General features: G+C 33.5%; 2 protein-coding genes across 2 annotated transcripts in view; both read right to left on the bottom strand.

Moving 5' to 3' along the window:
• The window catches only part of LOC106111142, a 48,016-nt gene extending 39,835 nt beyond the window's left edge, over positions 1-8,181 (bottom strand). The window contains exon 1 of the mRNA XM_013293132.1: positions 8,015-8,181. The gene's annotated coding sequence lies outside the window, so the exon portion shown is untranslated. The remainder of the gene's footprint in view (positions 1-8,014) is intronic.
• Positions 8,182-18,784: 10,603 nt separating this feature from the next.
• LOC106111069 (MFS-type transporter SLC18B1-like) lies at positions 18,785-26,439 on the bottom strand. Its single transcript, XM_013293036.1, has 10 exons — positions 26,174-26,439; positions 23,309-23,478; positions 22,682-22,829; positions 22,104-22,290; positions 21,864-21,979; positions 21,545-21,738; positions 21,337-21,432; positions 20,913-21,081; positions 20,433-20,587; positions 18,785-19,678 (listed from the first exon to the last, which is right to left on the bottom strand). The coding sequence occupies exons 1-10, from the start codon at positions 26,282-26,284 to the stop codon at positions 19,507-19,509; spliced, it is 1,518 nt and encodes a 505-aa protein (XP_013148490.1). The 5' UTR covers positions 26,285-26,439; the 3' UTR covers positions 18,785-19,506.
• Between the last annotated feature and the right edge of the window lie 43 nt (positions 26,440-26,482).

Genomic DNA, 26,482 nt, shown 5'->3' with positions numbered 1-26,482 from the left:
TACGCTAATAATGTACAATTCATTCAAGCAAGTCGGTGGTTTGGTAATACAACCTTGTCGCAATAACTCGATCTAGCTCTGCTGGGCGTTGCACTGAATACTTTTCTTTAAACACCGCTACCTACAGTTGAACATAGTTTTTAGCATATTTACTAGGTTTACATATTTTGATAGATATGAAATAAAGATTTTGTTAGACTTTTAATTTTACTTCTCTACGGTATAATTGAAACTGGTCGATCGATTGCCTGATATTTTATTTTTTATATTCTATTGTATGTTTTAACTAGCTTTTGCCCGCCACTTCGTCCGCGGGGTATTAAAAGAAAACAAAAGTGAGTAGTCTATGTGTTCTTCCAGACAATCCTCTACATCTGTACCAAATTTTATCAAAATCCGTTAAGCCGTTTAGGTTATAAACTCTAACAAACATCCATCTATCTAAACTTTTGCATTTATAATATTAGTATTAGTAAGATTATTAATACCGAGGTTAAATGAAATGTAACATGAGTACTTATTCCTAATTAAAGTTACGAACACCATATTTTTTATTGATATCGTTCCGTATTGAAATTAACACTGGCGTTGGACACGAACGGCGCAATTATCACATAACTAATGAAGGAAGCGAGATGTGCGCTCAGACCGAGACAACTGACAATCGTTGATCACTGTCTTCCTTAGTGTTAGCGTTCCATAGTAACAGTCATATTGTCATCTCTATCATTCTTTATGAGAAAAAGTAAGATAACGCTAATTTTGTAAGACCTTTTGCCAGTCATATTGACAAAAATAAATCGCTAATGGCGATTTTCACCAACCTTTCTTTAAATTTGTCCCTTAGTTCTTAATAATTTCGTTTTCATCAACGTTGAAGTGTCACTTAAGTAATTAACCAAAAAGACATATATCTGAAGGGACACATTTAACTAAACTATAGCAAAACAGTTGTGCGATTGTCGATTGTTTCGCAGCCCATTCAACTGTTTAGTTGCACAACCAAAAATCGAGTAGTGTTTGCACCTCCACATACTCGTAAGCTGACATAAATCAAATCGAGATTAAGAAATTGTGCGATAGTTTAGTTTAAGAAGAATACTTTAGGCGCTGGTTGGCCTTAAAGGGCAAAAACGTAATCGCAGCTTAGATTATACTAGTACTACTCGTATATTACTGAATGCACGATTTTAAAACATTATCGGTGATGTAAGGATGGGAATAGTGAAGTAGAGGAAAAAATAACATGCGAGCCGCAATTTATACATTTTCGTTATCAGAGTATTTTTGTTCTTTTCATAAATAAGTTTGATAATGTTAGAGGTCACATAGGATCGATTAGACAGAAGTTTTAAACTATGGCCCGTATCATCAAAATTGATTACATGCGTCATGGCTTATTGATTTATTTAAAAAAATTGGCAGTAACTAAAATTATTTGCCATCGGAAACGTTACTGGGAAATTTAGACTTAAACACTAACATTAAATTGTAAAAAAATAAGTGAGTTTCCCATAGAAATAATAAAAATAGTCTGTATTTTTTTTTAATTAGTTAATGATAAAAATTTGAGGGAAGTCTCACATTAAAATTTTAACGTTGGCAGCCCTGTCGCATTCAAAAGTGTCATCTCCACCTGTTTGAATGCAAACAATATTAATATGCAGAATGGAAATATTCCCAACGTTAACGTGATAAAATCTGCCAATTTATTTAAACATGTTTTAATAATGTCGCCTCGAGAGATCATTTATGACCATTTGTATGTTTTGTCGTAAACACCGTCCTCTCGTAACCTGTTTCTTATCATTCAAAGCTTAGGAATAGTTGTTTTAGGATATATGTACGCAACCGACGGCGTATAGTAACGTAAACTATTTATTATAGAGGCTTTACAATGGGAAAGAAAGATTCTTTTAATACATTTAAAGTATACCCGCCCATATTGGTCCTTCCACCTTCCTGCCTAATTTGGTTCTGTAACAACTTTCGTAAACTAAATCACCTTATTGTGTTCGTTATCATTATTTTATAATAATACTAGTTATGATCGCGACTCCGCCCGCGTTGAATTAATAACAATAGAAGTAATTATCTTATGTGTTTTTCCAGACTACAACTACACCAATTTTCATCAAAATTCGTTCAACCGTTTAGGCTACAAACTCTAACAATCATCAATCTAAACTTTCGCATTTATAATATTTTTTTTTTGTAATTGATTGTTTATGTCTCAGTTTAATGATGACCAGATCAGCTACAAAAAGCATAAAATGTTTCAAAGGCGCCCTTTTTTCATGGACCGGCTATACTTATGATCATCAAGAAGCTATCATGCTTAACATTCAATAAGATACCAGTCTTGGGGTTCATTATCCAATAGAACTATAATCATGATTTGTTTACGTCGCATCTGTATTGCGGATGGATGCACTAATTTCCTACTAATTCATACTTTCGCTGACATGTCGTAAATAACGATTGCATATAAATCGATAAACAATCTTCAACCTTACTCTTTATAAGTTAAGATTCAGTTTTGCTTGAATTTTTTCATCTTCGCCCGATAAGTCTGGAATGGTCTGCTACATGATGTAACTTATGACATTTTACGTTGGACGTATTATTAACATAAAAACAGACGGTTATGGATTGGATGATTATCATTAATGTAAGGCGCTCTTTTCATATTTAAAAGGTGGTATTGCATCAAATGAAAACGCCTCGTTTTTATATGATATTAGTTGTAAGATAATTGCAGTACGAAGGTTGTTTTCTGAGGTATTTTTTTTTAAAAAACATTTCCTTGACCTAAATTTAAAATTCTTTTTCGAATAGTTGATTTAATTGCGCGTATTATTGGTTTATGGTTAGAGTGTGTGTAATTTAACATCTTAATTTCAAAGTGTTGTAACATTTAACTTTGATTATATACATACGAAATAAATGTTTGCAAATAAATAATTATGTGAAGATAACAAACACGAATATTCAATGATCAAAACCAATTGAAAAGTCTATAGCTAATAAGACTTTAACAACAGTCACTCACTCACTATACGTCCCCACTGAGGGGCAAAGTCTACATTAAAGTGAGCCCTTAGTTTCTAGTGCCTAAGTTCGTCGTCTAGAACGACCTACAAAAATCTTAGTTGAGTTAAACGAGCATATGAAAATAATATAAACACGTATAGCAGTATTTACTGATGATATTGACAATTTTGTAGTAAGTTTCCACGTGATCACGTGCCAAAATAAAGAGCACGCAGAGGACCTCGCACCATCCATCGAATGTAAATGTCGACCCGCGCGCCAAGATGACGGCCTCGTTACGAATTGTTGACCCACTGGTCGACAGTCGCTACCTCACACCGGTTACCGAAAACTCTATTACGCAATAATTCGAATATCATATTCAGTTATTTAATAGTCTGAGCTATTCATGTGTCTATTTCTAGGTTGATTTGGGATACAGTAATGGGAAAGCAAGCTTATTTTAATTGATTAATTCGATTTGTAATTGACATATTTAAGATTTTCGGTATCTTTGTCTGTCTGTAATTGTCGTATAATTTGTGCGAAACATTGTTTATCTATACTAATATTTTAAAGGGGAAACTCAAAAACCACTGACCGAAGTCAAAAATTCTTGCATCATTTAATAGCTATTTTATCACAGAGTAATTTTTAATTCCACGCTAATGAAGTCTACAACACCTAGTTCAATGTAAAATATTGATTTAGGATACCATTTTAATCAATTTAGATTGAATTTTTTCGACGATATTGTCGAGGCTAACAAAGCCTATAGTAAAAATTTTTTTTAAACCAATACAGTTAAAAGCAATAAGCATTAAAACAATAAACATTGATAAGAAATTAAATGCCAAGCAATTAAAATATAACATCAATGATGCGAAAATCCAATGAATAAATCTATAACTGCAGCACCACATGGGAATTATGTTGAAATAAATCATATAAGTCTTACGTAAAGGCATGTGACTTGCTTATGATAGCTGCACATGATTTTGTATGGACAATCAATTATTACATGTTTACGTGTGTTTAAGTTTCGTATCAAGGTGATGACTACGTTCATATTGATGACTTATTTGCTTTTAAACATCGACTTAAAAAGTTGTATTATATGAACATCTTAGGTATTTTTGGGCGTTAATAAAGAAACATAAATAAATGAGCGGACTTCAAGTGACTGTTTGTAATAATTTAGGTAAACTTTGCTACCTGATGTTATAATGTTTGTTTAAACATAGAATGAAACTTGAGTCAATATTTGCAATACGTTAGCAGTATCGAAAGCTGTGAGCTGAGTTACGCAGCGCTGTTTAGTAATATGATTTGGAGTCATTAGGCGTTAGTCGGCTCTGCAAGTGTGCGCGGCAAATAGTTGCGTTTGTCCGAAATACCTCGGCTGTGGAGGTGCAACGCGAAAGTAAGCGGCCGGGACCGGTCCGCGAAGGCCGACTGGCGAACGCTTTTGTCTAACACTGACTACCAAGTGATAAGCGGAGGCGATAAGAGTAGCGTATAAGAGTAATTCTTCTCAGGCAGCCAGTGGCGTGAAAAGCGGGTTTTGTTTGTCTCAGCCGTTAGACTCGGTGGATTGGCCGTAGTCTTCTTGTATTCATAACAAGAACACGATTATTTACTATATATATATAGACTAATATGTATAATAAATAGATAGATTGCACTGGTACGGTTCCAAAAACCTCTCATCATCGATATCAATATTTCTTACTAAATTCCTTAACTCATCTAAACAATATTATTGCTCGTTTTTTAAGTTGCGCCCGCTAACCTCTAGTAACTTATCCCATACGTAGCAATGCCTGGCAAAAACGCATACTGCACCACTCCTACTACGTTAACGCGTGCACATTCCCTCTCACTCCCTCCACTACTACCTACATCCTGTTGTCCTTGTTTAATTAAAATTTCCAAAAAAGACAAGTAAGTTGTTAGTAAATAAAACAGGGGAGCCGATTATACGAGTATTTGTATTGGCTGGCGTCGAAGAACTTAAATATTTACGAACCCGTATTTCGCAAACTAAATAATAAGGTGGCTAAAACTTAAGTCAAAATACTGATCTTGTTATAGTTTACACAGTGAAGTCGGATATTAAATATTTAGTCATAACTTGTTTTTTTTAAGTTTTCTAAAACAATTTTGTTCGCGCGGCACGCTGGAAACACCGGAAACCGTCAGAACCAAAAGTAACGGCGATAAAGAGATCTTACTACGCGCATAAAATTATTATAAACTCTGTTATATTACCAAATAAACTATATAAACGTAACAAATTTTATGGCCCTTTTTAATTATGCTCGTAACTATGTAACTGTTTTGTCAATGACGGGAGCTTTGCAAGTTCACTGTGATGTATATTGTTAGGGGAAACGTTATTATTTTTATTTTAAAGCGGTTTGCTTGTCAATGATATTGATAAGGTGCGCGTTTCTAGAGACATTACTCTTATTTCATTACATTTATTATATCTTATTAATCTTACTTCTTACTAATATTATAAATGCGAAAGTTTAGATGGATGGATGTTTGTAAGAGTTTGTAGCCTAAATGGATAAACGGATCTCGATGAAATTTGCCATAGAAGTAGAGGATAGCGTGAAAGAACATATAGGCTACTAAGTTTTGGTTTTTTTGAACCTCACGCGGACGGAGACGCGGGCAAAAGCTAGTGTAATATAATTTGACAAAACTAAAAAACACAATTAATAGAGCTTACAACTTAAAAATATTCTATTATAAATTCCCATTAAGTGAATTCGTAAAGAAATATCATCTGTGATGCAATCCAATTATTTCAACGCACAATAGAAAAATCAGTGTTATTGCGTACATTAAATAACAAAAGTGAAAATAATTAAGATAAAAAGAATGGTTTGAATGCCTTGCTGATGTCACGTCTGCCTTTCATGAAAGCGGCCTTTGACCGCCTCACCGCGGCCCGCGTCCCCCGGCCCCCGGTCAAGTGACATCAATTACATAATAATATTATGTAAATATAACGCTGTATGTATTTGTAGAAAGGTGTAAGTATGCAGATGCATTTACAGTCTTTTGTTTTTAATAGCAATTACGTAGAAAACAATTTCAGGCAGATTTAAGGGAAACTGGCTTTATTTCCTCTTGATACATGTCACGTACTTTGGCTTTGAAATATTGACGTAATAAACAATTGCTTTATTTAATAAACATTATTTGTATGTTACGTTTTTTCCAATTTTATCAATATTTTCCCGTTTCGCTAATAAATATTGCTCGATGACACTTGTACGTGATTATGTGTAAGGTTATGAAATAGAGATTGTGCGGATTTATGAAACGTACGTTTTTGACTATAACTTAATCTAAAATTACCAAAAATTACGTCAACTATTAACAAATAATTGTAATTGTTTTTTTTTTTTTGTTAATTTTGTAATTATTATATCAATAATACGAGTAAATCATTTATCGTAATATGTTACTTAAGTGTACGGATAGATTATTCTCTCTCAAGTTTAGATAAATAATAATTTGTGGCTTATGTTTATTGTATATATTAATGTCATGTGTCATGACTATTCAAAGGAACATGTCCGCAAACGTGTTTATTGGTCACGTTGTTTGTATATCGTATTTATAATATTTGTTATTGTAAATTATACAATTGAGCTACTGTTATATTATGAATTGTTCTCTTTATTAATAGACAAGAAATTTTTATAATATAAAACTCGCGAATATAGCAAAAATCTTCTCTAAGAATGCAATCAGGCGATAATGAATTAAAATGTAACCATTAACTTTTCTTTCATTAGTTACGATTTCGTTTCTGTTACAGATTTAGACCCGCCTTGGCCTTGTTATTTGTCTTTTTGAAAGTTACGAACCTTATTATCTTCAACTTCTCAAATCACTTATTAGTGTAAGTACGTATATTTTATAATATCCGTAATGAATGTTATAGAGAGATGTACAAGAATCGCGCAAAATAGAAAAAAAGGCAATATGAAAGTCTAAATGCATTGTTTTCAAACATTCCAGTAATAATGGCAAAAGCAATGACATCAGATAAAATCGTTTTAAATTATCTATTGTGTTTGTATATCGGAAATTCATACAAAACGATATTACGGCGATATTAAGGTAAAATTACTTCGATAAGTACTGGTACAAGTAATTTATATTAAAAGCGGCCGATGTTTTATATTTAAATTTTAGATTATTGTAGACATTTTTTATATAGTTGTTTCGCGTCTCAAGTCCTGCCGGAAATGTAAATAACGTCGGCCGGAGCAGGTAGCCTTTCCCAGACAAAGAAGTAAAAAATGCAATTCAAAAGATCAACTTTACAATTCCCTTTTTGTTGTTTCTGATATTGCATCTTTTTTACCAATTTGTGTTAGTTTCAATGGGTTTGTTGAATTTATTTTTAAGGAGTTGTTGCAAAAATCTTTTAATATGGATGTATAAATATTTTGTAATTGGCATATTAAATAAAAAAGGTCAAAGTAAAAATTATCATTTTAAACAATAATTTTATTAATGTTTGCAAACCTCAAGAAAATGCTTTAATTTGTCATCAAAGTTAACAACTACGAGAATCTCGTCGCTCATGTCTCGTTGAAGTCTTTTCCAAAGACGTTGAAAGTTCGCACTGTCTTAAAATTACTTGTTTTATTTTTATAAAACTACAGTTTTACTTATTAGCACTATTGTTAAAGGTTAATTTAAACTTGAAAGGTTAAATTCCATGTTTTTATTGAATCGAAAAAAAAATGAAATTTTTCTTCGATATATCGATTAAGAGTGCCATTCACTTTTAATTTATTCTAGTTTCAGTTTTTTGTATATTTCCATTGCAAGTTTTAGGAATAGCACCACATATTATCATCTCGCGTCATCAAGGAGCCGTTCGCAATAAAACACGAAAGCGGACCTCTTAAGGACTAAACGAAAAAAAAAAGATGTTTCCACAAACCTGCAATATAAGTAACACCGATCACAATATGCACAAAATCCTTTAAGAATCCTTTTCACTGTCACATGAGATCAATTTAAAATAAAAATTTGAAATTGAACCGTTAGTGTGTGTGTTTGGTAGCGGTTTGGTCCGCGGTGCGCGCGCGAGTGGCGCCCCGTCATATTCTGCACTCACCCGACGCCATTGTTAACCGACCGATTTCAGAAGGTCGTTTCTTTTCCTATTGCTCCTCTTTCTTGTCCTTACTACAAGTTAACAGCCGTTATTTTCAAAAGAGTGGGGAGGGGGATTATTGTTTTTGTTAGAGATATTTGCAATTCTGTGTTTAAAATCAGAGAACACTTGCCTGAATGTTTAGATTGGATATTTTGTTTGAATGTTTTTTTTACATTAGATACGGTCATTGTGCATTATTTTACTTCAATTATTTAGTCAAATACAATGATACGTATATTATTGTATATACGTATACTTTTCTTACTATTGTATTGTATTAATTTTAAAAAGAAATTGGATAACTTTTTAAACGTTTTGTTTTGCTGAATAAAATATGACTTTAACACCGCGGTGGCTACGGCTTGTATCTCTTACATGTGTAAATAATTTACACTTGATTGTAATAAGTAAGGAATATGTCTTTAACATAATGTAATGTAATTTTCAAACTCGCAATTCAGACTTATTACAACAGAAATTAACATTTACAGGAAGTTTAACAATAGAGAATTGATTAAAAAAAATTGAAACCGCAGCAATTGATTTGTTACGTAGTAAAAGTGGAATTAGTGATGTAAATATAAGCAAGTCTATTCATTCGTGACGGTCTTTGGTCGTAGTTTTGTATCAATTAACGTCCTTAACGTTTGGCAGGTGATACACTTTGCTGTAAAAACTTTCATGGTCAAACACTCTTTCTATAGTTCAACCTTAATAGAAACAGGAAATTTACGTAATCAATAATCAAACTTCGACTATTCTCAATGATTTTTCATTGCCGCATAGTTTTTGTGATTTGTTTTTAGTATTTTATCTGTTTCGTCTGTCCGAGTAAAATTCTTTTATAGTTAACAGTTTTGTTAGAATCTGGAAATTGTTAGTTAAATTGTGTTCAAATACGTGTATATGAGTATAGATTCTAACAAGTAGAAAAAGAATTTTTCAACAGTATAATACCAGAAATGAAATATTAAATGTGACTCCTTAAATTACTCGCATTATACGCAAGGTACGATAGCAAAAGCTCGGCAGGTACGAGCGTGTTATCGCCGGGGGAAATACTCGGAATTATAGTTGATTACGACCCCTCCGAGCGTCTGTTGTTACTTGCGTCCGCGCATTCTTATGTTATTATTATTACGGAGATAGTGAATCCCCTTTTGTCTTAGTTTTAATAACAATGCGTAACTCTATGAGTAAGAAATTAGTTTTATCCGGAAGTATGATTTATGTCAGTGTTGCTGAATTTGTTTGTACTAAAACATATTTTTTTCATACTTTAAGTATAAGTTTATGGATATATTAAATTCTATTTTAAATGTAGTTAACTCTTGTGGACTAGAAACTCGAATGCCTTTAGAAACACTTTTTTATGTAGCAATTTATTTACTTATACTTTACCAAAAATTTAATTAGTCATATTTCTGGAATACGTGCCTTAACAGAAATTGAAAGTAATGTTACGGTAGTTTCCACTCAAAGACATTCTTTTAGTAAATAGTTTTAAACGATGCAATATTCCTTAACCATAAATAGTAAAGTGTTATAACTATTAAGATAAATAATTAAGGAATATTGAGAACACGGGTAAGTGTTTTTTTATATTAGCTTTCGCCCGCTACTCTGTCCGCGCAAATTAAAAAAAAAACAAAGTATGTCTAGCCTATGTGTTCTTCTACCGCTAGACTATCCGCTACATCTGTGCGAAATTTTGTCGAGTTCCGTTCAGCAGTTTAGGCTACAAATTCTAACAAACATCCATCCATTGAAACTTTCGCATTTATAATATTAGTAACATATATTAACATAAATAAATAGTGTTTTAAAACTTAAATAAATAGGTGAAAGCTCATAAAATGTAATAAAACAATTTCTAATATCATCAAGGATATGTATGAGCGAAAGCATGCCATCAAATAGAGCAGAGATTGTAATGTAGACGGTGAGGAAGTGTTTAGGGCTCTGAGCAAGTGGGGCTGCCGGCGTCAGTGGAGCGTAGTCGCCTGTCACTGGGTCGGCCACTTGATCCGCAAGAGGGCGACACCGGAGTGTAACGTACAGACTTGTCTTAAGTCCTCTCTTAAAACTCTCATAAACGACCAAATAATTCTACGAATTTAGTCTTTTTTATTTGTATTATTTTCCGGATTTCGTATTGGAGTGACAAAATATTGAGGCTTTTTATGGTTTAAGTTTGTTTAGATTTTTTTATTATTTTTTAATTGCCCCTTTTAAAAAATTTAAGAGAAATGAACGTATAAAAAATAAAATTGAATTAGTTTTGTTTAATTAGCACTTAATTATAAGTTACTCCGATTCTTAAGTTTAAAACACTATAAATTAAATTGAGATTAGATAAAAGTACTCAACTTAATGTGAAGTTTATTGAATAATAAAATAAACTTTGCTTGTTTTAAAAAGTATCTTTCGAAGGACACGATTTATGATAAATCCACAAAAACGTTATCCTCAGAGGTTTTAAAAGTCGTTAACCAAAAGTGGGTTTGAATTATCCATCGTTTTAATTAGAAAATAAATGTTTTTGACTTGAAGATGCTTTTTTGGAAACTTTATTATAGCCTATGTATGTACAACGTATCTTAAATTTCACTTAATCCAATTGATTAATTCGACAAACTAACTAATTTAACAGTGGTAGAGCCCGCTTTAACATCTTCGCACGAATCGGCCGGCTCGCCCCAGCAGTACCACCGCCACACAGAAGAAAGGCTTGAAGTGGTAGCAATTCCGCGTTTCGTCTGACGAGTGTGGTGCCGAAGGCCTAATTTTGGTCCATTTTTCTTTTCACCCTTTTCTTGAAAGAGAGGGATGGGAAGGAAAAGTGGATTTGACGGTGGAGGAGACGCATAGGAAGAGGAGATATCCTCTTTATGTGCGTCTTCCCCACCGTCGATTAAGGGTAGGCAACGCATCTGCAATTACAGATGCCTATGGGCAGCGGTCGCTTCGCCATTTCGGCGGTTTCAGGTGGCCGCTTGCTCGTTTGCCACCTTGAAATTTTAAAAAAAGTAATCAAATACTGCTTACAGTAAAACTGAACAATAAATAACGTTCCATCCTGTTCCGACTTGTTTAAATGTCCATTTAAATTGTACACAATATGTGATCGTAAACTTTTCGACGTTTTACTGTTTACCTGAGTTTGTGAATGATACAGAGAGAAAAAATAGAAGTTCGAAGAATTGTAATGCTGATTTACGAGATTCGATGACGTCATAGTTTACGTGTACAGTATGTATAACAACGTTTTGAATAAGCTGACAAAATAACGACCGATACAAAACTTTGTTGCTTGACTTACAAAATAACTACATAGAAGGAAAAGTGACAGTTACATTACAAAGGGGTTGTTTATGCACCCATTGTAACAATTACCTATAACTTAAGTAGCTAAAATATAAACCAAATCTGTTATACATTAATATTCAAAACTAGCGGTTGCCGTGCGGCTTCATTCGCATGAAATTATGAAAATTTTATTTCATTGTTTACATTTGTCAAATTATCAATAGCAAATGTCAAAATGACATGACATGACGACAACCTTGCTTCCTTGATGTTGGCAGCGACTTATGGTCTCTTTCCTACATTAGGGTTTTTATCCAAAATATTTACCCCCTAAGTTTAACGGCGTTAAAATATGTAGCCTAAAGCGTGACGCTTTTTATTAAAAAAATGACGCAAGTGTAAGGCTTTTTATAAAAAAAAATAATTATTCAAAAATATGCTGTGATTGCTGACAGCTTAGGCAACAAAGAAGTGTGTGTTAATAAGATAATGTGAAATTTTACTATTACTGCATTGAAGAGCGGAAGTAGCCTTGATTTAATTTCTCCATCCTTTTATCGTCGGATACAACTGTTGCAATTTTTTATCGAAATGCTGCTTGAATTTTTTATTGAATTGTACGATGAACTGGAAGAATTTACCTTTACAGGACATTTTATCTTATCTCAGGGACCTTAATATTCTAGATCACAGTCAACCAAGATAGGTTATAGAGATATCACTTTGGATAGGTGTTAAGTACAAAAGATGAAATAAATTAAGGAAATTGCCAATGTTCAACGTTTTGTTTTATTTTGTAGCAGTGTCTACACGAACTTGGAATTACTTTACAGGGAAAAATTCTACCTTACAATAACTAACCTATCATTGTTAGGAAGTTAAATTGTCACTAATCGAGGTTACTTAATAATTACAAGGTTACAAACGAACCGTGACTTGCATATGACGTCCGGTGCGTGATCTTATAAAAACTCCAACGTTCAGTGAATCCCAACGTATTGGGATGAGTCATACAACCGCCCTGACTGGGTAGTGCGAGAACGACTGTTATTACAATATTCAAACTTAACAGCGGTTGGAGGTTAGCTGCGAATTCATGTACTGCGATATATGTCCACTGTTGGGTAAAATAGCTATTACTAAAATACATATGCGGTAACAAGCGTAAGTGCGTAGGGATGTCCCTTTTCCAGAGATTCTATACCTCTCGTTGATAGTTAAATATGTGTTGCATGAGACGATATGTAAAACAGCGAGCCACCGTAACTTTTGAATGGTACTGTAGAACTTGCGATTTTTTCCTTCCCTCCTTTCAATAGACATTGTCGATTACTCATCCTGCTTGTTGAATATTGCGTATCAAATGAGTCTACATTAGAATAGAAGAAAATAATTTAATTCAACGTGGACTATTTTCATAACAGTACACGATATTTTTAAATAATACTGACACATTAAATGTGTTACGAATAATATTTTAAAGCGCGATTACTAATATATTCTGTACGTTGAAACTTGTTTCTAATACTGTCCTTTAGTTAAATACAATTTGCCTTTCATTTGTTTTGTTACACGTTTACGTATATTCTATACAGAAATAATCTACATAGTTACACTGTATGTAATACTAGCGTTCGCCCGCAACGTCGTCCGCGTAAAATTGAAAAAAAAAATAACTAGGCTATTGTTCTTCCTGACTATCCTCTACGTTTATCTAAATTTCATCGAGATCCGTTCAGCAGTATAGGCTACAAACTCCATCAAACATCCATCCATTTAAACTTTCGCTTTTATAATATTCTTAAATCGGGCGCATAGTGTCGATTGTTTCGCAGTTCATTCAACTGTTTAGTTGCACAACTAAAGACCTAGTAGTAATAGCACCTCCATATAAGGTCATAGGAATCAAAGAGGGACTAAACAGTTGTACGATTGTTTAGTTACAGGTGTGCGTGCGCTCCAAACGTCCAACCAAATGTCAATCGTAACTGAGACTTCATCGAATCAATCTATTCCACTATGGCAATGTAAAGTCTCTTTATTGAATGCTCTTACGATTCAATTAAATAATTTGGGCATCAGTGCGTAGTCATTCAATCGGGACCCATGGAGACGTCCTTCAGGAAAACGAAGTACCGTCGCGTCGAATTTAAATAAACTGTAATTGGCATTAAAATTGGGAAGCAAAAGTTGTTCAAAGCGATTCTCACGGTAATTAGCAATTCGAAGACCTTTACAACCCGCATATGTTAATGAAAACATAACAATAAATATTAAAGAATTAACTTGTTAATTCTTAAATTTTAACCTTTAATTGGATACTTACTACTTAAATAAATGACGTAATGGAACTTTTTCTGTTCGACTGATTCTTCGGACGTTGTTGGATAAAATGTCCGAGACTTAAATAATACAAATTTTATATTTAAAACTAAATAGTCGTGTTTCTATATAAAACAAAGTTAACTTTAACAGAAATTGCTATAAAAGCTCTTTTCTAAAATTGTGTATTTACTACTGTTTATTGGGCTAGTTGAATTTAAGAATTAAACCTTGTACTGATGATTACGCGTGACGTAGTTTTCTTTATAAATGTCAATGCAGGATTAAAAAAAGTTGCCAGAGATTAAAAATATTTTTTCACATATTTTCTTTTCGTTTGAGTTTTTGTTATTTCATTCATCTATTTCGTAAATATTGCTATTGTGACAAAGATTAATTAAATTTTACTAAATTATTCACATGTGCGCTGTGCATTCTAATATTGTTTGTTCCGGATTTGAATCGGAGAACCACTTTTCATATTTCAAGGTTAACATTTAAAATCAGACTACTTGGGATTAATCATTCGCTATTTCGTGAAACGTGTCAAGGTGAAGAACATCTTCTGAGACACGACAAACCGGTCTTAACATAAAAGCAATATTGTTAATAATACGTTGGTTTGGTTAACATTTGCTTGTATAGTTTTTTACACTACCAAAGTTTAGATATTGTTAGATATTATTTACATTCTGACAACAATTACGTGAATTTAATTTTAAATTACACTATGCATAGACTATTTTTTTTGTTGACGCGAGGAATGCCTTTACGCACTGCACCGTCCATGCTGGGGAGGTAGCAGGGACAGTTTTGTGTGGCACTCCCGGATACATAGACTACAGGATTTAAAACTTTATTTATTGAGCCCAAAGGAAATCTTAAATCTAGTTAGTAATATTTATTTAGACGCACGGTTTTATACTACCCATTTCTTTTAACCCAATACGTTCGTCAATAATAAAAGACGTACAAGTTACAATAAAAAACAATAGAACAATGATCAATCTAAAATCGATTGTCGATACTGATAGTGAACTAGTCGTGTAGAAGTGATTGGCATTTTTAATTAACAATTATAGAATGAATGTACTCTTCGACTAATTATTGGTACATATTTATACCTATTGTATTGTTGAAATAAAGTTACTTATTATAGTTAAAATAAAATATACACCTCGTAATTATTAGTTCGATTGTCTAATGTAAATTTTGGGATCTTTCTCAATTTTACAATATTATAAGATTATATTTTTAAGATTTCGAATTGATAAGTAAATCAAGGTTGTCAACCCCTGTCGGTGTGTTTTGACAGGGTGGGGTCGGGGTCCGGCGCGTGTCAGGTGCTCGGGCGCAGGACGCAACGCACCTTGCTTCCTCCTGCAACTGCTCGCCTGCCTCACCGCCCTTCCTTCCTCGTTTTATTCAACGTCTTTACGATGCAATGCATGTTATAAATAGGTTAGTAAGTATACTAAAGCGTTTAAATAGATATTTTTGGACTATCTTAGCTTATAAACGTTACATTATGAAACTTGTGAGGGTTAATTTTCAATGAAATTCGACAAGAAAATAATTTATTAATTCATGTTCATAAATATTTATATTCACGTCAGTCATAAAGTATTTATTCTATTGAAAATAACCTATACTCTTATGAGGATAATGAAATTGTTTTATTGTAACAATTTACATTGTTTTAAATGCGGTATTTACTATATAAACAAAAAAATCAATAAAAGCAAACGTGATTTCGCTTAACTTTTATACGATTTTTTACCCGCCCACTTTAGGAACCGCTGCGCTGATATACTGCAATATAAAATGCAATAATCGAACACAGACATATTCGAGATCAATTTTCTTTGCAACTTTCATGATATAAAACACCATTATTTATACTCGGGAACCGTGCGACTCGAAATTTGAACCCGCGCTCGTGACTCGAGCCCGTTCGACTGGTTTGATACGAATATCCGCACTTACAGCACCGAGAAAACTTTTATCAAAGTACTGCGTCCTTGTTTAGCGTTATATTGAAAGAAGAAGATGCAAGATTATTACTTTATGCGCCTGAATAGTACGGTACAATACGTATGAAATGTAGGCTATTAATGTGGATAAAATAAAAACTTCTACGACAATTAAATTTGCACAAGTTAAACATATTTAAAGTATAAATTAATGACATCTTTATAACAAACTAGCTGTTGCTCGTGACTTCCTTCCGTGAAATTTAAAAAATAATAAAAAATATAGCCTATGTCACTCATAGAAAAATTACCTTTCTAATGGTGAATGAATTTTTGAAATCGGCCTAGTAGTTTTTGTGTTATGTCAATACATAAAAAAATCCAAATCTTTCCTAATTATAATGTTAGTGTAGATTATAAAGTATAGACACTATTTTTATTTTTAAATATTAAAAACTTTACATCACTACATTCTATCGTTATAAATGTTAAACTAACATCGTAACGTTACCAATGCTATGGTTGATCCTCTGAGTGTTTCTGATAGCCTGGTACTCTAAGCTTTTACTTGAGACAGAGTAAGCTTTTATAAAGGTATATATGTTTTTTTAAGCTAATTTCATGTTAAAACATATTAATAACTATTCATTTTCGTAATCATGTTTACATAATTGTAATATTAATTTAGTGAAAACAATAGACATACCAACGTATTGTTTCTTTGTATTTTATTTCTTGTTATGTGTAAAATGCATTCTAATAATCAAGAGGGATCTCTTTGCTTAGTACAAACAAAGTAATAAGTACTCGAAAAAATAAATATTTATCCTTACTTTTGTTTGTCAGTGAATCTTTGGGCTTTTGTTGTAACTGGTTTGGTGAATGCGTCATCCTCTTGGATTAGGTTTTATGAAGTCACTGCATTAGAAGTGAGTAGTACAACTTTTGTGCAAACTTTGTGACTTTTTCGCGGTCGACAGAGTCAAGGACATTAGTCATATAATTAAATTAAAAGATGTGTCGTAAATACCAATAGGACGTCGTTCATCAAATGATTAAAAGATTTTTAAAATTCCGAATATTATTGAGACATTTAAAAAGTTTTCGGAACTCTAACTTCTAAATGTTAATTATGTTTACATTGATTTTGTCAGAAAGCCAAAGTTTTTCACGAGTAAACTACTCAATTTTGTCAAATTCACCTTTTTAAATGCTGTGGTATGAATATGTAAAAAAGCTTACATTATTTACAAACAACTGAAATTCATCACGTTTACGCTTGACATGGGCGTCTACTAGAGTTAGCTGCCTTCTCTGCCGCCCCTGAGACACCTATGGGCAGACCTAGACTCCTTAAAGCTACTATCAATCTTCGTAGTAATTTTTATATCTATTTAACAATTTTCAATTCTCTATGCCACACATGACACATGACACTTGACATGTCCAAGTCTATAGTAATATTATAAAGAGGAAAGATTTGGATTTTTAAATGTTTGTATGTGTTAAAACAATTCAAAAACTATTGGGCCGATTTCAAAAATTCTTTCATTATTAAAAAGCTACGTTATCAGTGAATAACATAAGCTATATTTTTTATTTTCAGATGGGCCTTCGCTCTTCGACTTCTCGCTGGCAACATCTAGTATTTAATAAAAATACAACTCTATTAGGGATAAACTTTGTTATTAATCGTCATTTAACAGCATCTTAATAATAATGTTATTAATTTACTTTAAAAACAATAAATATTTGATTTGCCTTAAGATGTATGAGTCCTAAAGCAGTTCCGTCATCTTTTCAAATGTCATTGTCGCGAGGTGAGGGATCAATGATGATGTTAATTTTACATTTGTTGTGTTGATTTTGACTAGTTCCGGTTTTACTACAATCCTTTTAATTTATAAGTGAAACATTATAACTATAAATATACTGTTTTGTTGACTAACAATAATGTTATTATTCGGATATCGTAAAATTAAGTCGCCGTAAGAGCAAAGTTTTGGCTATGCAATTGTTATGGCCTCTGGCACGCATCAGTGTTTTCCTTGGCCTTACTCTGTGAATTAATATTACCTCTTTGAAAAAACACTAAAAAAAACTTAGTATTTTATTAATGTCCTGGTCCTTAGTGAAGATAAATTCAAAACGTCAAGTAAAAGAAAAGGTCCTGTAGTAGTCATTTGTTATTTCATACGCCGAAAAAGGGATTTGGATAGGTCTGTAACAACATTTAAATAAGTAAAATTACAAAGAAAAGAAAGCTAGCTACATTACATTTTAAAAAGATCAAAATTATTTAACTGTAGCACTTTTTTATGTTGTCTTTACTGAATAGTTTTTTAATCTGCCGAAAAAAAGATGTTCCTACAATTGCATTCATTACCCCGGCCTTCGTCACGCCACATTATTTCCCGGTTGACTTCGTTCGAGACCTTATTCGCAAGATTCTGACCTTACAACTGCACAATATGAAGCAGGATAGACAACAAAACTATTATTTCTACATCATTATTTCACTGATATGTATTTTACGCAATATTGAACTCTTAAATTATATTGAAAAAACTGCCACATAACGTTTCACACAGTTGTAACTTAGAAATAGAAAAGTGTAGCGCCTGTCATAAATTATTAGCAATAACGAAATGGTATAATTACCATAATAAAAAACAAAAGTATGTAAAATATTTTAATGATTAAAAAATTTGAATATAAAATTTCACAATATTTAATAAACATAAAGTAAAAAGAAATAGGATACAAATGCAAATTCAATTATGAAATATCGACAAGCCTTATATATTTATGTACCTACTAGCTTTCGCGCGCGACTCCGTCCGCGTGGTATTAAAAAAAACAATAATAAGTAGCCTATGTGCTCTTCCATACTCTGCTATACATCTATGCCAAATTTCATTCAGATCCGTTCAGCCGTTTAGGCTACAAACTCTAACAAACAACTATCCATCCATCCATCCATCCATCTAAACTTTCGCATTTATAATATTAGTTAGATTACATTTACTATCTCCTGCTCTACTGCAATGTTACATAATATGACAGCAACGAAATATTCATGTTCAATTTGATGAATTATTTTGGCATTTCGATATACTTATTTTTCAATAGTATATCGAACATACAATAGTATGTTAATTAACCTAAAACAACCTATTATTAGGAACTGTAAAACTTATTATTAATTATAAAAAATAATTAAGCATATTCATATCTTGTTCATAAAATAAAATATATCTGATGCATATTTAAACTCTGTAGGGAGGAACTGGTATAATCTTAAAAATAAGCGCATACACAAACATTTTTTGTAAAAATGATCACGAAGATTGATATAAAACTAGTAATAAAAGATTAATTAGAAGGGATATGGATTTTTTAGTCAAAAAAGTGTGATTTGAAAGCGGGAACTAAAATAACCCATATCAGCAGAAGACGTAATAAATCTGACTACCAACTTTGTAGGATAAAACCAATTTTTACGATCAGAAATTTACAAATAAACCTTATTATCTTAATCCGGAAATAAGAAATACACACAAAGGAACGCATCTATTGAGCGTTACATGACAGTATGACAGTTAGGAAATATTGGTTAAAACCGTTATGATTTTTAGTAACTGCTTGTTGTGATTGTGCACAGTTTGTTTACGTGACAGAGAGGGCTCCACGGAAGCGGTGGTCGAGGCTGCCGTAGGAGGGCCGATAGACGGGCGTGCGCTGACTCCACGGACTGCGTCGGTTCTTACAGCTTGTGCACGCTATTAGACTGTTCATTGCGGGTGGCCGAGAACGCTCCACGCTGATTCCACAGCGACGACTGGAATTGGATTACGTGAGGATTAGTACATGCTTTTATAGAAGTTATTGGGGTACAAATTTAAAAGAAATTTTTTGAGGCGACATTCAGATAAATGGACGAAGACTAAAGGTGAATTAATGAAATCAATTTGAAAAGGAAATGCCTTTGAAACAACATATTCTATGTTACCACGGTTAGTGTTTAAATATTATGTATAAATCTGAGCGTTAACCTTATTTTTTGACCGACTTCCCAAAAGAAGGAGGTACTCAATTCGTCTGTATGTTTTTTTTTTAATATGTGTTACGGCATAACTCCGCCGCTAGTGGACCGATTTTGATAATTCTTTTTTTATCCGAAAGGTAATGCTTGCAGGTGGGTCCCATTTTTTGTTTGAGTTTTGGAGTCAAAGACTACGACGTAGTTAAATAGTTTAGCTCAAAATCGTGCGACGAAATTTCGGGTCATTTTTGCTTTCTTTGCTTACGTAGCCTAAACTATAAGACCTACATAAAAATGATGTATGGAAGAATTGTAGCCCTTTAAATTTGCTAAATAAAAGTCCGCGATAGCATATATCAATCTCTTAAGGTTGTCGCACAATAACCGTTTGTTTTGCGAAAACCGTCAAATAAATGCAATCAACTTCCTTAAAACGCTTTTATTCTTATTTGGTATGAATCCTTATCCAAATAAGTGTTTTTTGTTTTGTTTTTAGTGTATTTTGTTTGGAAGTCGGTTTTGTTTTATTACCTTATCCTTTGTGTATTACCTTTTAACCCTCGGTGGGGGCATGATGTACTTGTCGCCGATGAGCACGCTCTCGTCTAGAGTTCCGTCTAACTGCAGTAGGTCACCGGCGGATACTGATACATCCATCTTGGAGCTGCGGTCACACACCCACAGGTACACCATCACTACCAACATCTGTAAATGTAAAATAATGTACATGTACTGATAATATCACTTTCATCATAATTAAGGATTGACGGAAGATCTAACTAACTTATTGTTCCATTCTCATGACTTCTGCGTACGTCCCGATGTCTACTTACTCTTTCATTTGTTCTACAAGAAAATGGGGTGTTGGTATTATTATTATTATATACGTTTTTCAAGTGATGTAATCATCCACCTTTGATTCCGCTCGGTGTTCTTCGGTTTCTCGGTGTTTAGCTATTTTGGACCTACACAGTAACAAACATCCATCCATCTCATGTTTTGCATCTAGTAAAAAGTAAGATAAACTTACAACAATGACATGCAGAATGAAAACGAACATGGTAGAGTTTCTGAAACCAACGGAATCGAAGAGCAAGCCGGAGACTGTGGGACCTACGAATGCCCCAAGTGCGAACACAGAAGTCCACATGCCTGACACCAGTCCATAGGTTTCTATTGAGTTTGGTAAGCCGTTGGCTCTGGAACAATAAAGCTCGTATTAATAAGCATTGAAAAAAATCATAAAAGTATGGAATCAGAAGCTAATGTTTTATTTGTTAACCAATGTAAGTAACAATGTAAATTGGGTAACGTACATAAAAACAATTTATTTACATGCAAACTTAACGAAGATGAATAACTATTGGTTCAAGTAAATTCGCAGGAGAATTAAAGGTTTTTCTGTGAACAAAGTACTTAAGTATTTAAATTAGTTTTTTAAATATTTTACATACATTGCTGTGCCGAGAGCGTCCGAGAAAGATGCAACTAGTTGACTTCCCATACCCATACCGTGGAGTACCAGGCCTAATATCGTCATCCACATCAACCTGAAAAAATTAAAATAACGGCAATTTTTACGATTGTCAACTATAAATAAAATTGGTAAAGATCTAGATTTCAGTTGAATGTTGATTATTATCTAGGAGTAAAAATACTTACGTAGGCATATCAATAAAAGGCGCAGGCCCGATAAGCAGAAAGCCACTGGCGATGCACATACAGCCGATAACAGTGACGTATTTGGGCTTGATAGAGGGATGGTCACACATCCAGCCCCACACAGGCGCGGAGGCCGCGTAGACACCGCCGTTGATCACGAACATCAGCCCGAGGATCACAGGTGAAAACTTAAACTGGAACAAAACGGCTTGTTTTATTACGTCAATTGTATTATTTTAATATAAAAATGCTTGTAGCTTCAAAACCACATTTCACACAAGAATAGTGAAGCCTAAAATTCTTAGTCATCGAAGCTTACCTGTCTGAGATGTGGTTCGAGTGTCGCCTGTAGGAAGCCGATACTCAAACTTGTCGACATGATGCTGATTGCTGCGAGCAAAACGCCAGGGATTTTGAGCAGTGTGAACATCGTCGCTGTAAACCATATTTAAAATGTATATTACGAATAAGGTTGCAGTAAAAAATAAAATGTAGTTAGTACATGAAAACTATTTATACCGCGCTGAATTATTTATCAAGGCTGTATTAAAATTCTTACGTCCTGTTGGTTTTAAATCTTCATCGTCATTGCATTTGGGTAGCACAGCGTAGCTCATAACAGCTGTACAGAATAGTGTAGCGCCTAGCACTGCGAAGGGAAGGTAGTATCCACCGACTCCATACAAAGCGCCTCCCAAAGTAGGACCGACTATTAGTCCGAGCCCAAAGAAAGTCTCTAGGGAAGCCTAAAACAAAAGTTTCATTTGTTTATCTGATTACAAAACATACTTGTACTATGATAAATTGTTAGTAAGTGGCAAATACAGATATAATGATTTTTTTATAAATTGAATCTTTTAATTTATAGGCGTTTCCAAACAATCTAGATTTTAAACAGACAAATAAGGTATTATAATTATTAAATTTAACATGTAGCCTATCTATGTCTGTTCAGTGTTGAAGAAAAAGAGCAGCAAAACTATAAAATTCGTTAATTCATTATTCCTTTACAAATATCGAAAAATCTGCTTACAAACTTTTACTTCGATATTACAGAAATGCAAGTTTTCTTATTACGAGATTAGCAATCTCTCGTTTTGAAATGTTTGCAACTAGTTTATCAGAAGGCTTACTTACGAACATCGTAGCGACATTATTAGGGAACTCTTTGGCTATGATGGCGAATGATGCGGTGAGGAAGGCAGCGTTGCCCATCGCCTCCACGATTCGAATGACGAAGCTCAGCGTTATGAACGGGATGTGGCCCTCCACGTTGTCAAGTAAACTGTCATGTTACAAAAATAAATTAAAACGCATGAAATTCCATAGACTATATATTGTCCTTGAACCGATTTTGGTGTAACCTAAAAAATAAGGTACGAAGTGGTTTTTAGGACTATCACTTTTGTCATTGAGATACTTTAGTGCGGAAATGGTTGCGGCCTCGTGAATGGGTTTATTTTAAGTTGATATAATTTTAATTGCTGCCATATTCCGAAAGTAATTTACAAACATATTTAAATGTTCTTTTGTTTTCAAAGAATCTTATTAAGAGCGCGCGCACACCTTTAACTAAAATATCGCACAACTGTTCAGTCTCGCATTGATTATTTTAGCTTACATGGAGGTGCAAACACTACTTGATTGTGCAACTAAACAGTTGAATTGGCTGCGAAACAATCGACAATCGCACAACTGTCATGCGATAGTTTAGTCCAAGGTGTGCGCCCGCTGTTAAGGACTAATAGACAAATTTTATTATACCCAAACAATATGGCGCAGGTGCCCGTGGTCTGAATTCCAGCGTTGAAAAGTAACTTGGGCCCTATTCGGTTGAGATGTGCGCCGTACAGCGGGCTCACCAAGAACACTACCAGCTCGAACACGCCGAACACCAGTCCGAATTCCGTCGCCGAACATCCTTTCTTCTCCGCCTGTAAAATGAATACAGTTGCTAATCAAAAATCTATTGGGTAACAGCAGGTATGCAAATTTTTTGCTATAGCGTTTTCTTGTTGCAGTAAATTATATGAAAATTGTTGTAGGTACTTTCAAAAGGAAATTCCTTTGAAAGAATACTAAACGTCATGTGTTTTAAGGTATGGTTCAAATAAGAAAATTAAATTGTTATTACATAAATATCATTTTAATGGATGGAAGATAGAGTAAATAAAACGCATTTTAATTGGTTTTTTTTATGTATTTTTACGTAAATCGATATGTTTTAACGGTTAAAGGTTATCACTATTCACGGCGACAGAGATGTAACGCGTAGACTAAATTACGCGCTAATTTAACTACAACACGTGTACAAAAACAAGACACACATGTGTACCGCAATATTCCTTTATTAGTCGAACTAAAAGACATCATCAAAATCAAGTGGGATCGTGAAAAAGCGCTAATTTAATTACAATTAAAAAACTTTCAGACTAACAAATATTCGATGACAAGTCTAAGAGCTCCCGCAGACTACAGACTTTATCGGCCGATAATTTGATTGGGTTAGGCAGTTAAGCTAAAATAACATTAAAACAATGTAATGTGCGGGTCTCTAAAGGAATTTTATTTCTTAGAGCAGTATCTTCTATCAGTATATAATATGGCAACTATTTCTCTTCTTTACTACTTTTAATCACGTGACATAATAATTTTATACATTCTTAGATCATATCGTTGTCGCCAAAAAAATATGTCCTAAATAAGTATTGAATAAACGATCTAGTTTTCCTATTTTGAATGAAGCAAAGGTTTTAATACGAAACAACAGCTTATCGAGTTTTATCTGATCTTTGAACTGGACAAACCGAATTCGTTTTGATAAGTAGATTTATTACCGCGTTAATTTGTAAGTTCAAGTGTCTCGTATGATTAAGTAATTACGGCTACATAATTTTAAACATTAAAAAAAAAATGATAACTTACAAATAAATGTTAATGACCTTTTGTGCTTATCAGGGATAGTAACAACGGTTATCTCTAAGTTATCCTATTATTATATGTCCTTCGTATTGTGACCTTAGTAGTTTTTAAATTAATTACTCAACAGTATAGTGCTATTAAAAATTATAAAGGCTTGCAATTAATTGGAAAGTCCACTGCATGCGTCGTTCAGAACGCAACTTCATCATCATCATTCTCCTTATCCTACTCCCGTAGGGTTAGAGCAACAGATTTTTGACCTCCACATAACTATCATACGTCATCTCAGTCATCACTCCCTTTTTGATCATGTCACCTTTCACGCAATCCATCCATCTCTTTCTAGGTCTACCTCTACCGATGTACCCTTCCGTACTCATAACTAACGTTATTCTTGTAACATGAGATTCATCCCTCCACATACCATGCCCATACCATGCTAACCTTTTACTCCTTACCTTCTACAGAAGGTACCCAAGTACACTTGGGCTACTCTCAAACTTCCTCTAATATTCAGTACGAAACTCAAAGTAAGTAATATGTCAAGTTCCATCGAAATAACACTCGTGTGGGGAATGGAGTTCTGGCATAATATTAAATAATAAATGTAATGATTTATTAGAGTCGTTAAGTAAAGGGCGCCTAGGAATTCTATTGTGAAGCTGCGATAAGAAGTGACTCTGTGGTCGGGTTATCACGTAGTCGGTTGTAAGCGGAGAGCGAGGCTTTAGGTGCAGCGAGCGGCGTGGTTAATGACCAAAAATATGCATTAGTAACTACAAAAACGTTTAGCAGTTCCTAACATTCTTTTTAATAGTATTTATATTGTAAACTTAACGTAAGTTTCATCCTTACAGAATATAAACACTGATTGGAATTCACGGTATAGCAGTTGATGCACAAGTAACCTAAAAAGTTAAGTATAATAATGAAATTTATAATTGGTCGGTGACAGATAAATTATGAGTAGTCAGCGAATTAAAACGTTTCGATTCAGTCTTTTTTTTATATAACATAAGGTGGCAAACGAGCAAGCGGCCACCTGAAACCGCCGAAATGGCAAAGCGACCGCTGCCCATAGACATCCGCAATTGCACATGCGTTGCCTACCCTTATACGACGGAGGAGGAGACGCACATAAAGAGGATATTTCCCCTTTCCTATGCTCCTCCACCGTTAAATCCACTTCCTCTTCCCAACCTCTCCTTATAAGAAAAGGTAAAGAGAAAGGGACTTAAATTAGGCTCGGGTTAATTGATGAATATATAAAATACAATGTGGATTTAAATGATTAAATATTAATTGCCAGTACTCTTATCTAAGACGAGAAACTTTCACTTCTAATATAATAACGTTATATGTTTTGTTTAGATTAAATTAATTTATAAGATAAATTGTAATTTTATCATTTAGCCACACCACATAGTTACTATTTCGTAACTTTGAATATTTAATTTTTAAATTAGAAGTTTAACTTGAATTCAGTAATTAAACACAACAATTCCTATTATATTTCCGTTGGTTTTCTCCATATTGTTAATATAACAATACTTTTATTTTAATTGTTTAGCTCAAAAATGTTACGAATTCCTGGGAAATATTTGGTAAGTCGATTTCAATAGGCTCATGAATTCTTGTACAGAGTTATTTTGCCGTAATTTCTAAAATTAGGTGGAATTTAATTGAGTAACTAGAACTTTGACATACCTCCTGTGGGTAAAACGGCGCCTGCAAAGCAACACACAAAGCGTTGCAGAAATCAGCTATCGAAATAACCACAATTATCAACCATTGTCTTCTAGTAAAATCGAAACCCATTCTTTAAAGTTATCCACGACTTGAAAAGGCAAATAAACAGTCTAAAATATAATTTAAATTTACTAAATTAAAATTCACTTTTCAAATTACTCTTATTTGCTTATTCGTTCCGAACCCGTGTTGTATTCAAGATGCGGGTAAATAACTGATGTGAATCTCCGAGCGGAGGGTAAGTAATTACATTTTGTTTATAACTAA

The sequence above is a fragment of the Papilio polytes genome, unplaced genomic scaffold, assembly GCF_000836215.1.
Source record: "Papilio polytes unplaced genomic scaffold, Ppol_1.0 DF824180.1, whole genome shotgun sequence".
In the NCBI taxonomy this organism is placed as follows: Eukaryota; Metazoa; Arthropoda; class Insecta; order Lepidoptera; family Papilionidae; genus Papilio; species Papilio polytes.
The sequence above is the reverse complement of the archived record's forward strand: the minus strand, read 5'-3'. Positions and strand labels throughout refer to the sequence as shown.

What these genes read in the sequence shown, in the direction of transcription:
- LOC106111069 (XM_013293036.1), bottom strand. Translation starts at nt 26,284, where the DNA reads ATGGGTTTCGATTTTACTAGAAGACAATGGTTGATAATTGTGGTTATT. An exon ending in CGCCGTTTTACCCACAGGAG is followed by an intron (nt 23,479 to 26,173) that starts GTATGTCAAAGT and finishes TTCATTTTACAG; the next exon opens with GCGGAGAAGAAAGGATGTTC. An exon ending in TCATTCTGCATGTCATTGTT is followed by an intron (nt 20,588 to 20,912) that starts GTAAGTTTATCT and finishes TTACATTTACAG; the next exon opens with ATGTTGGTAGTGATGGTGTA.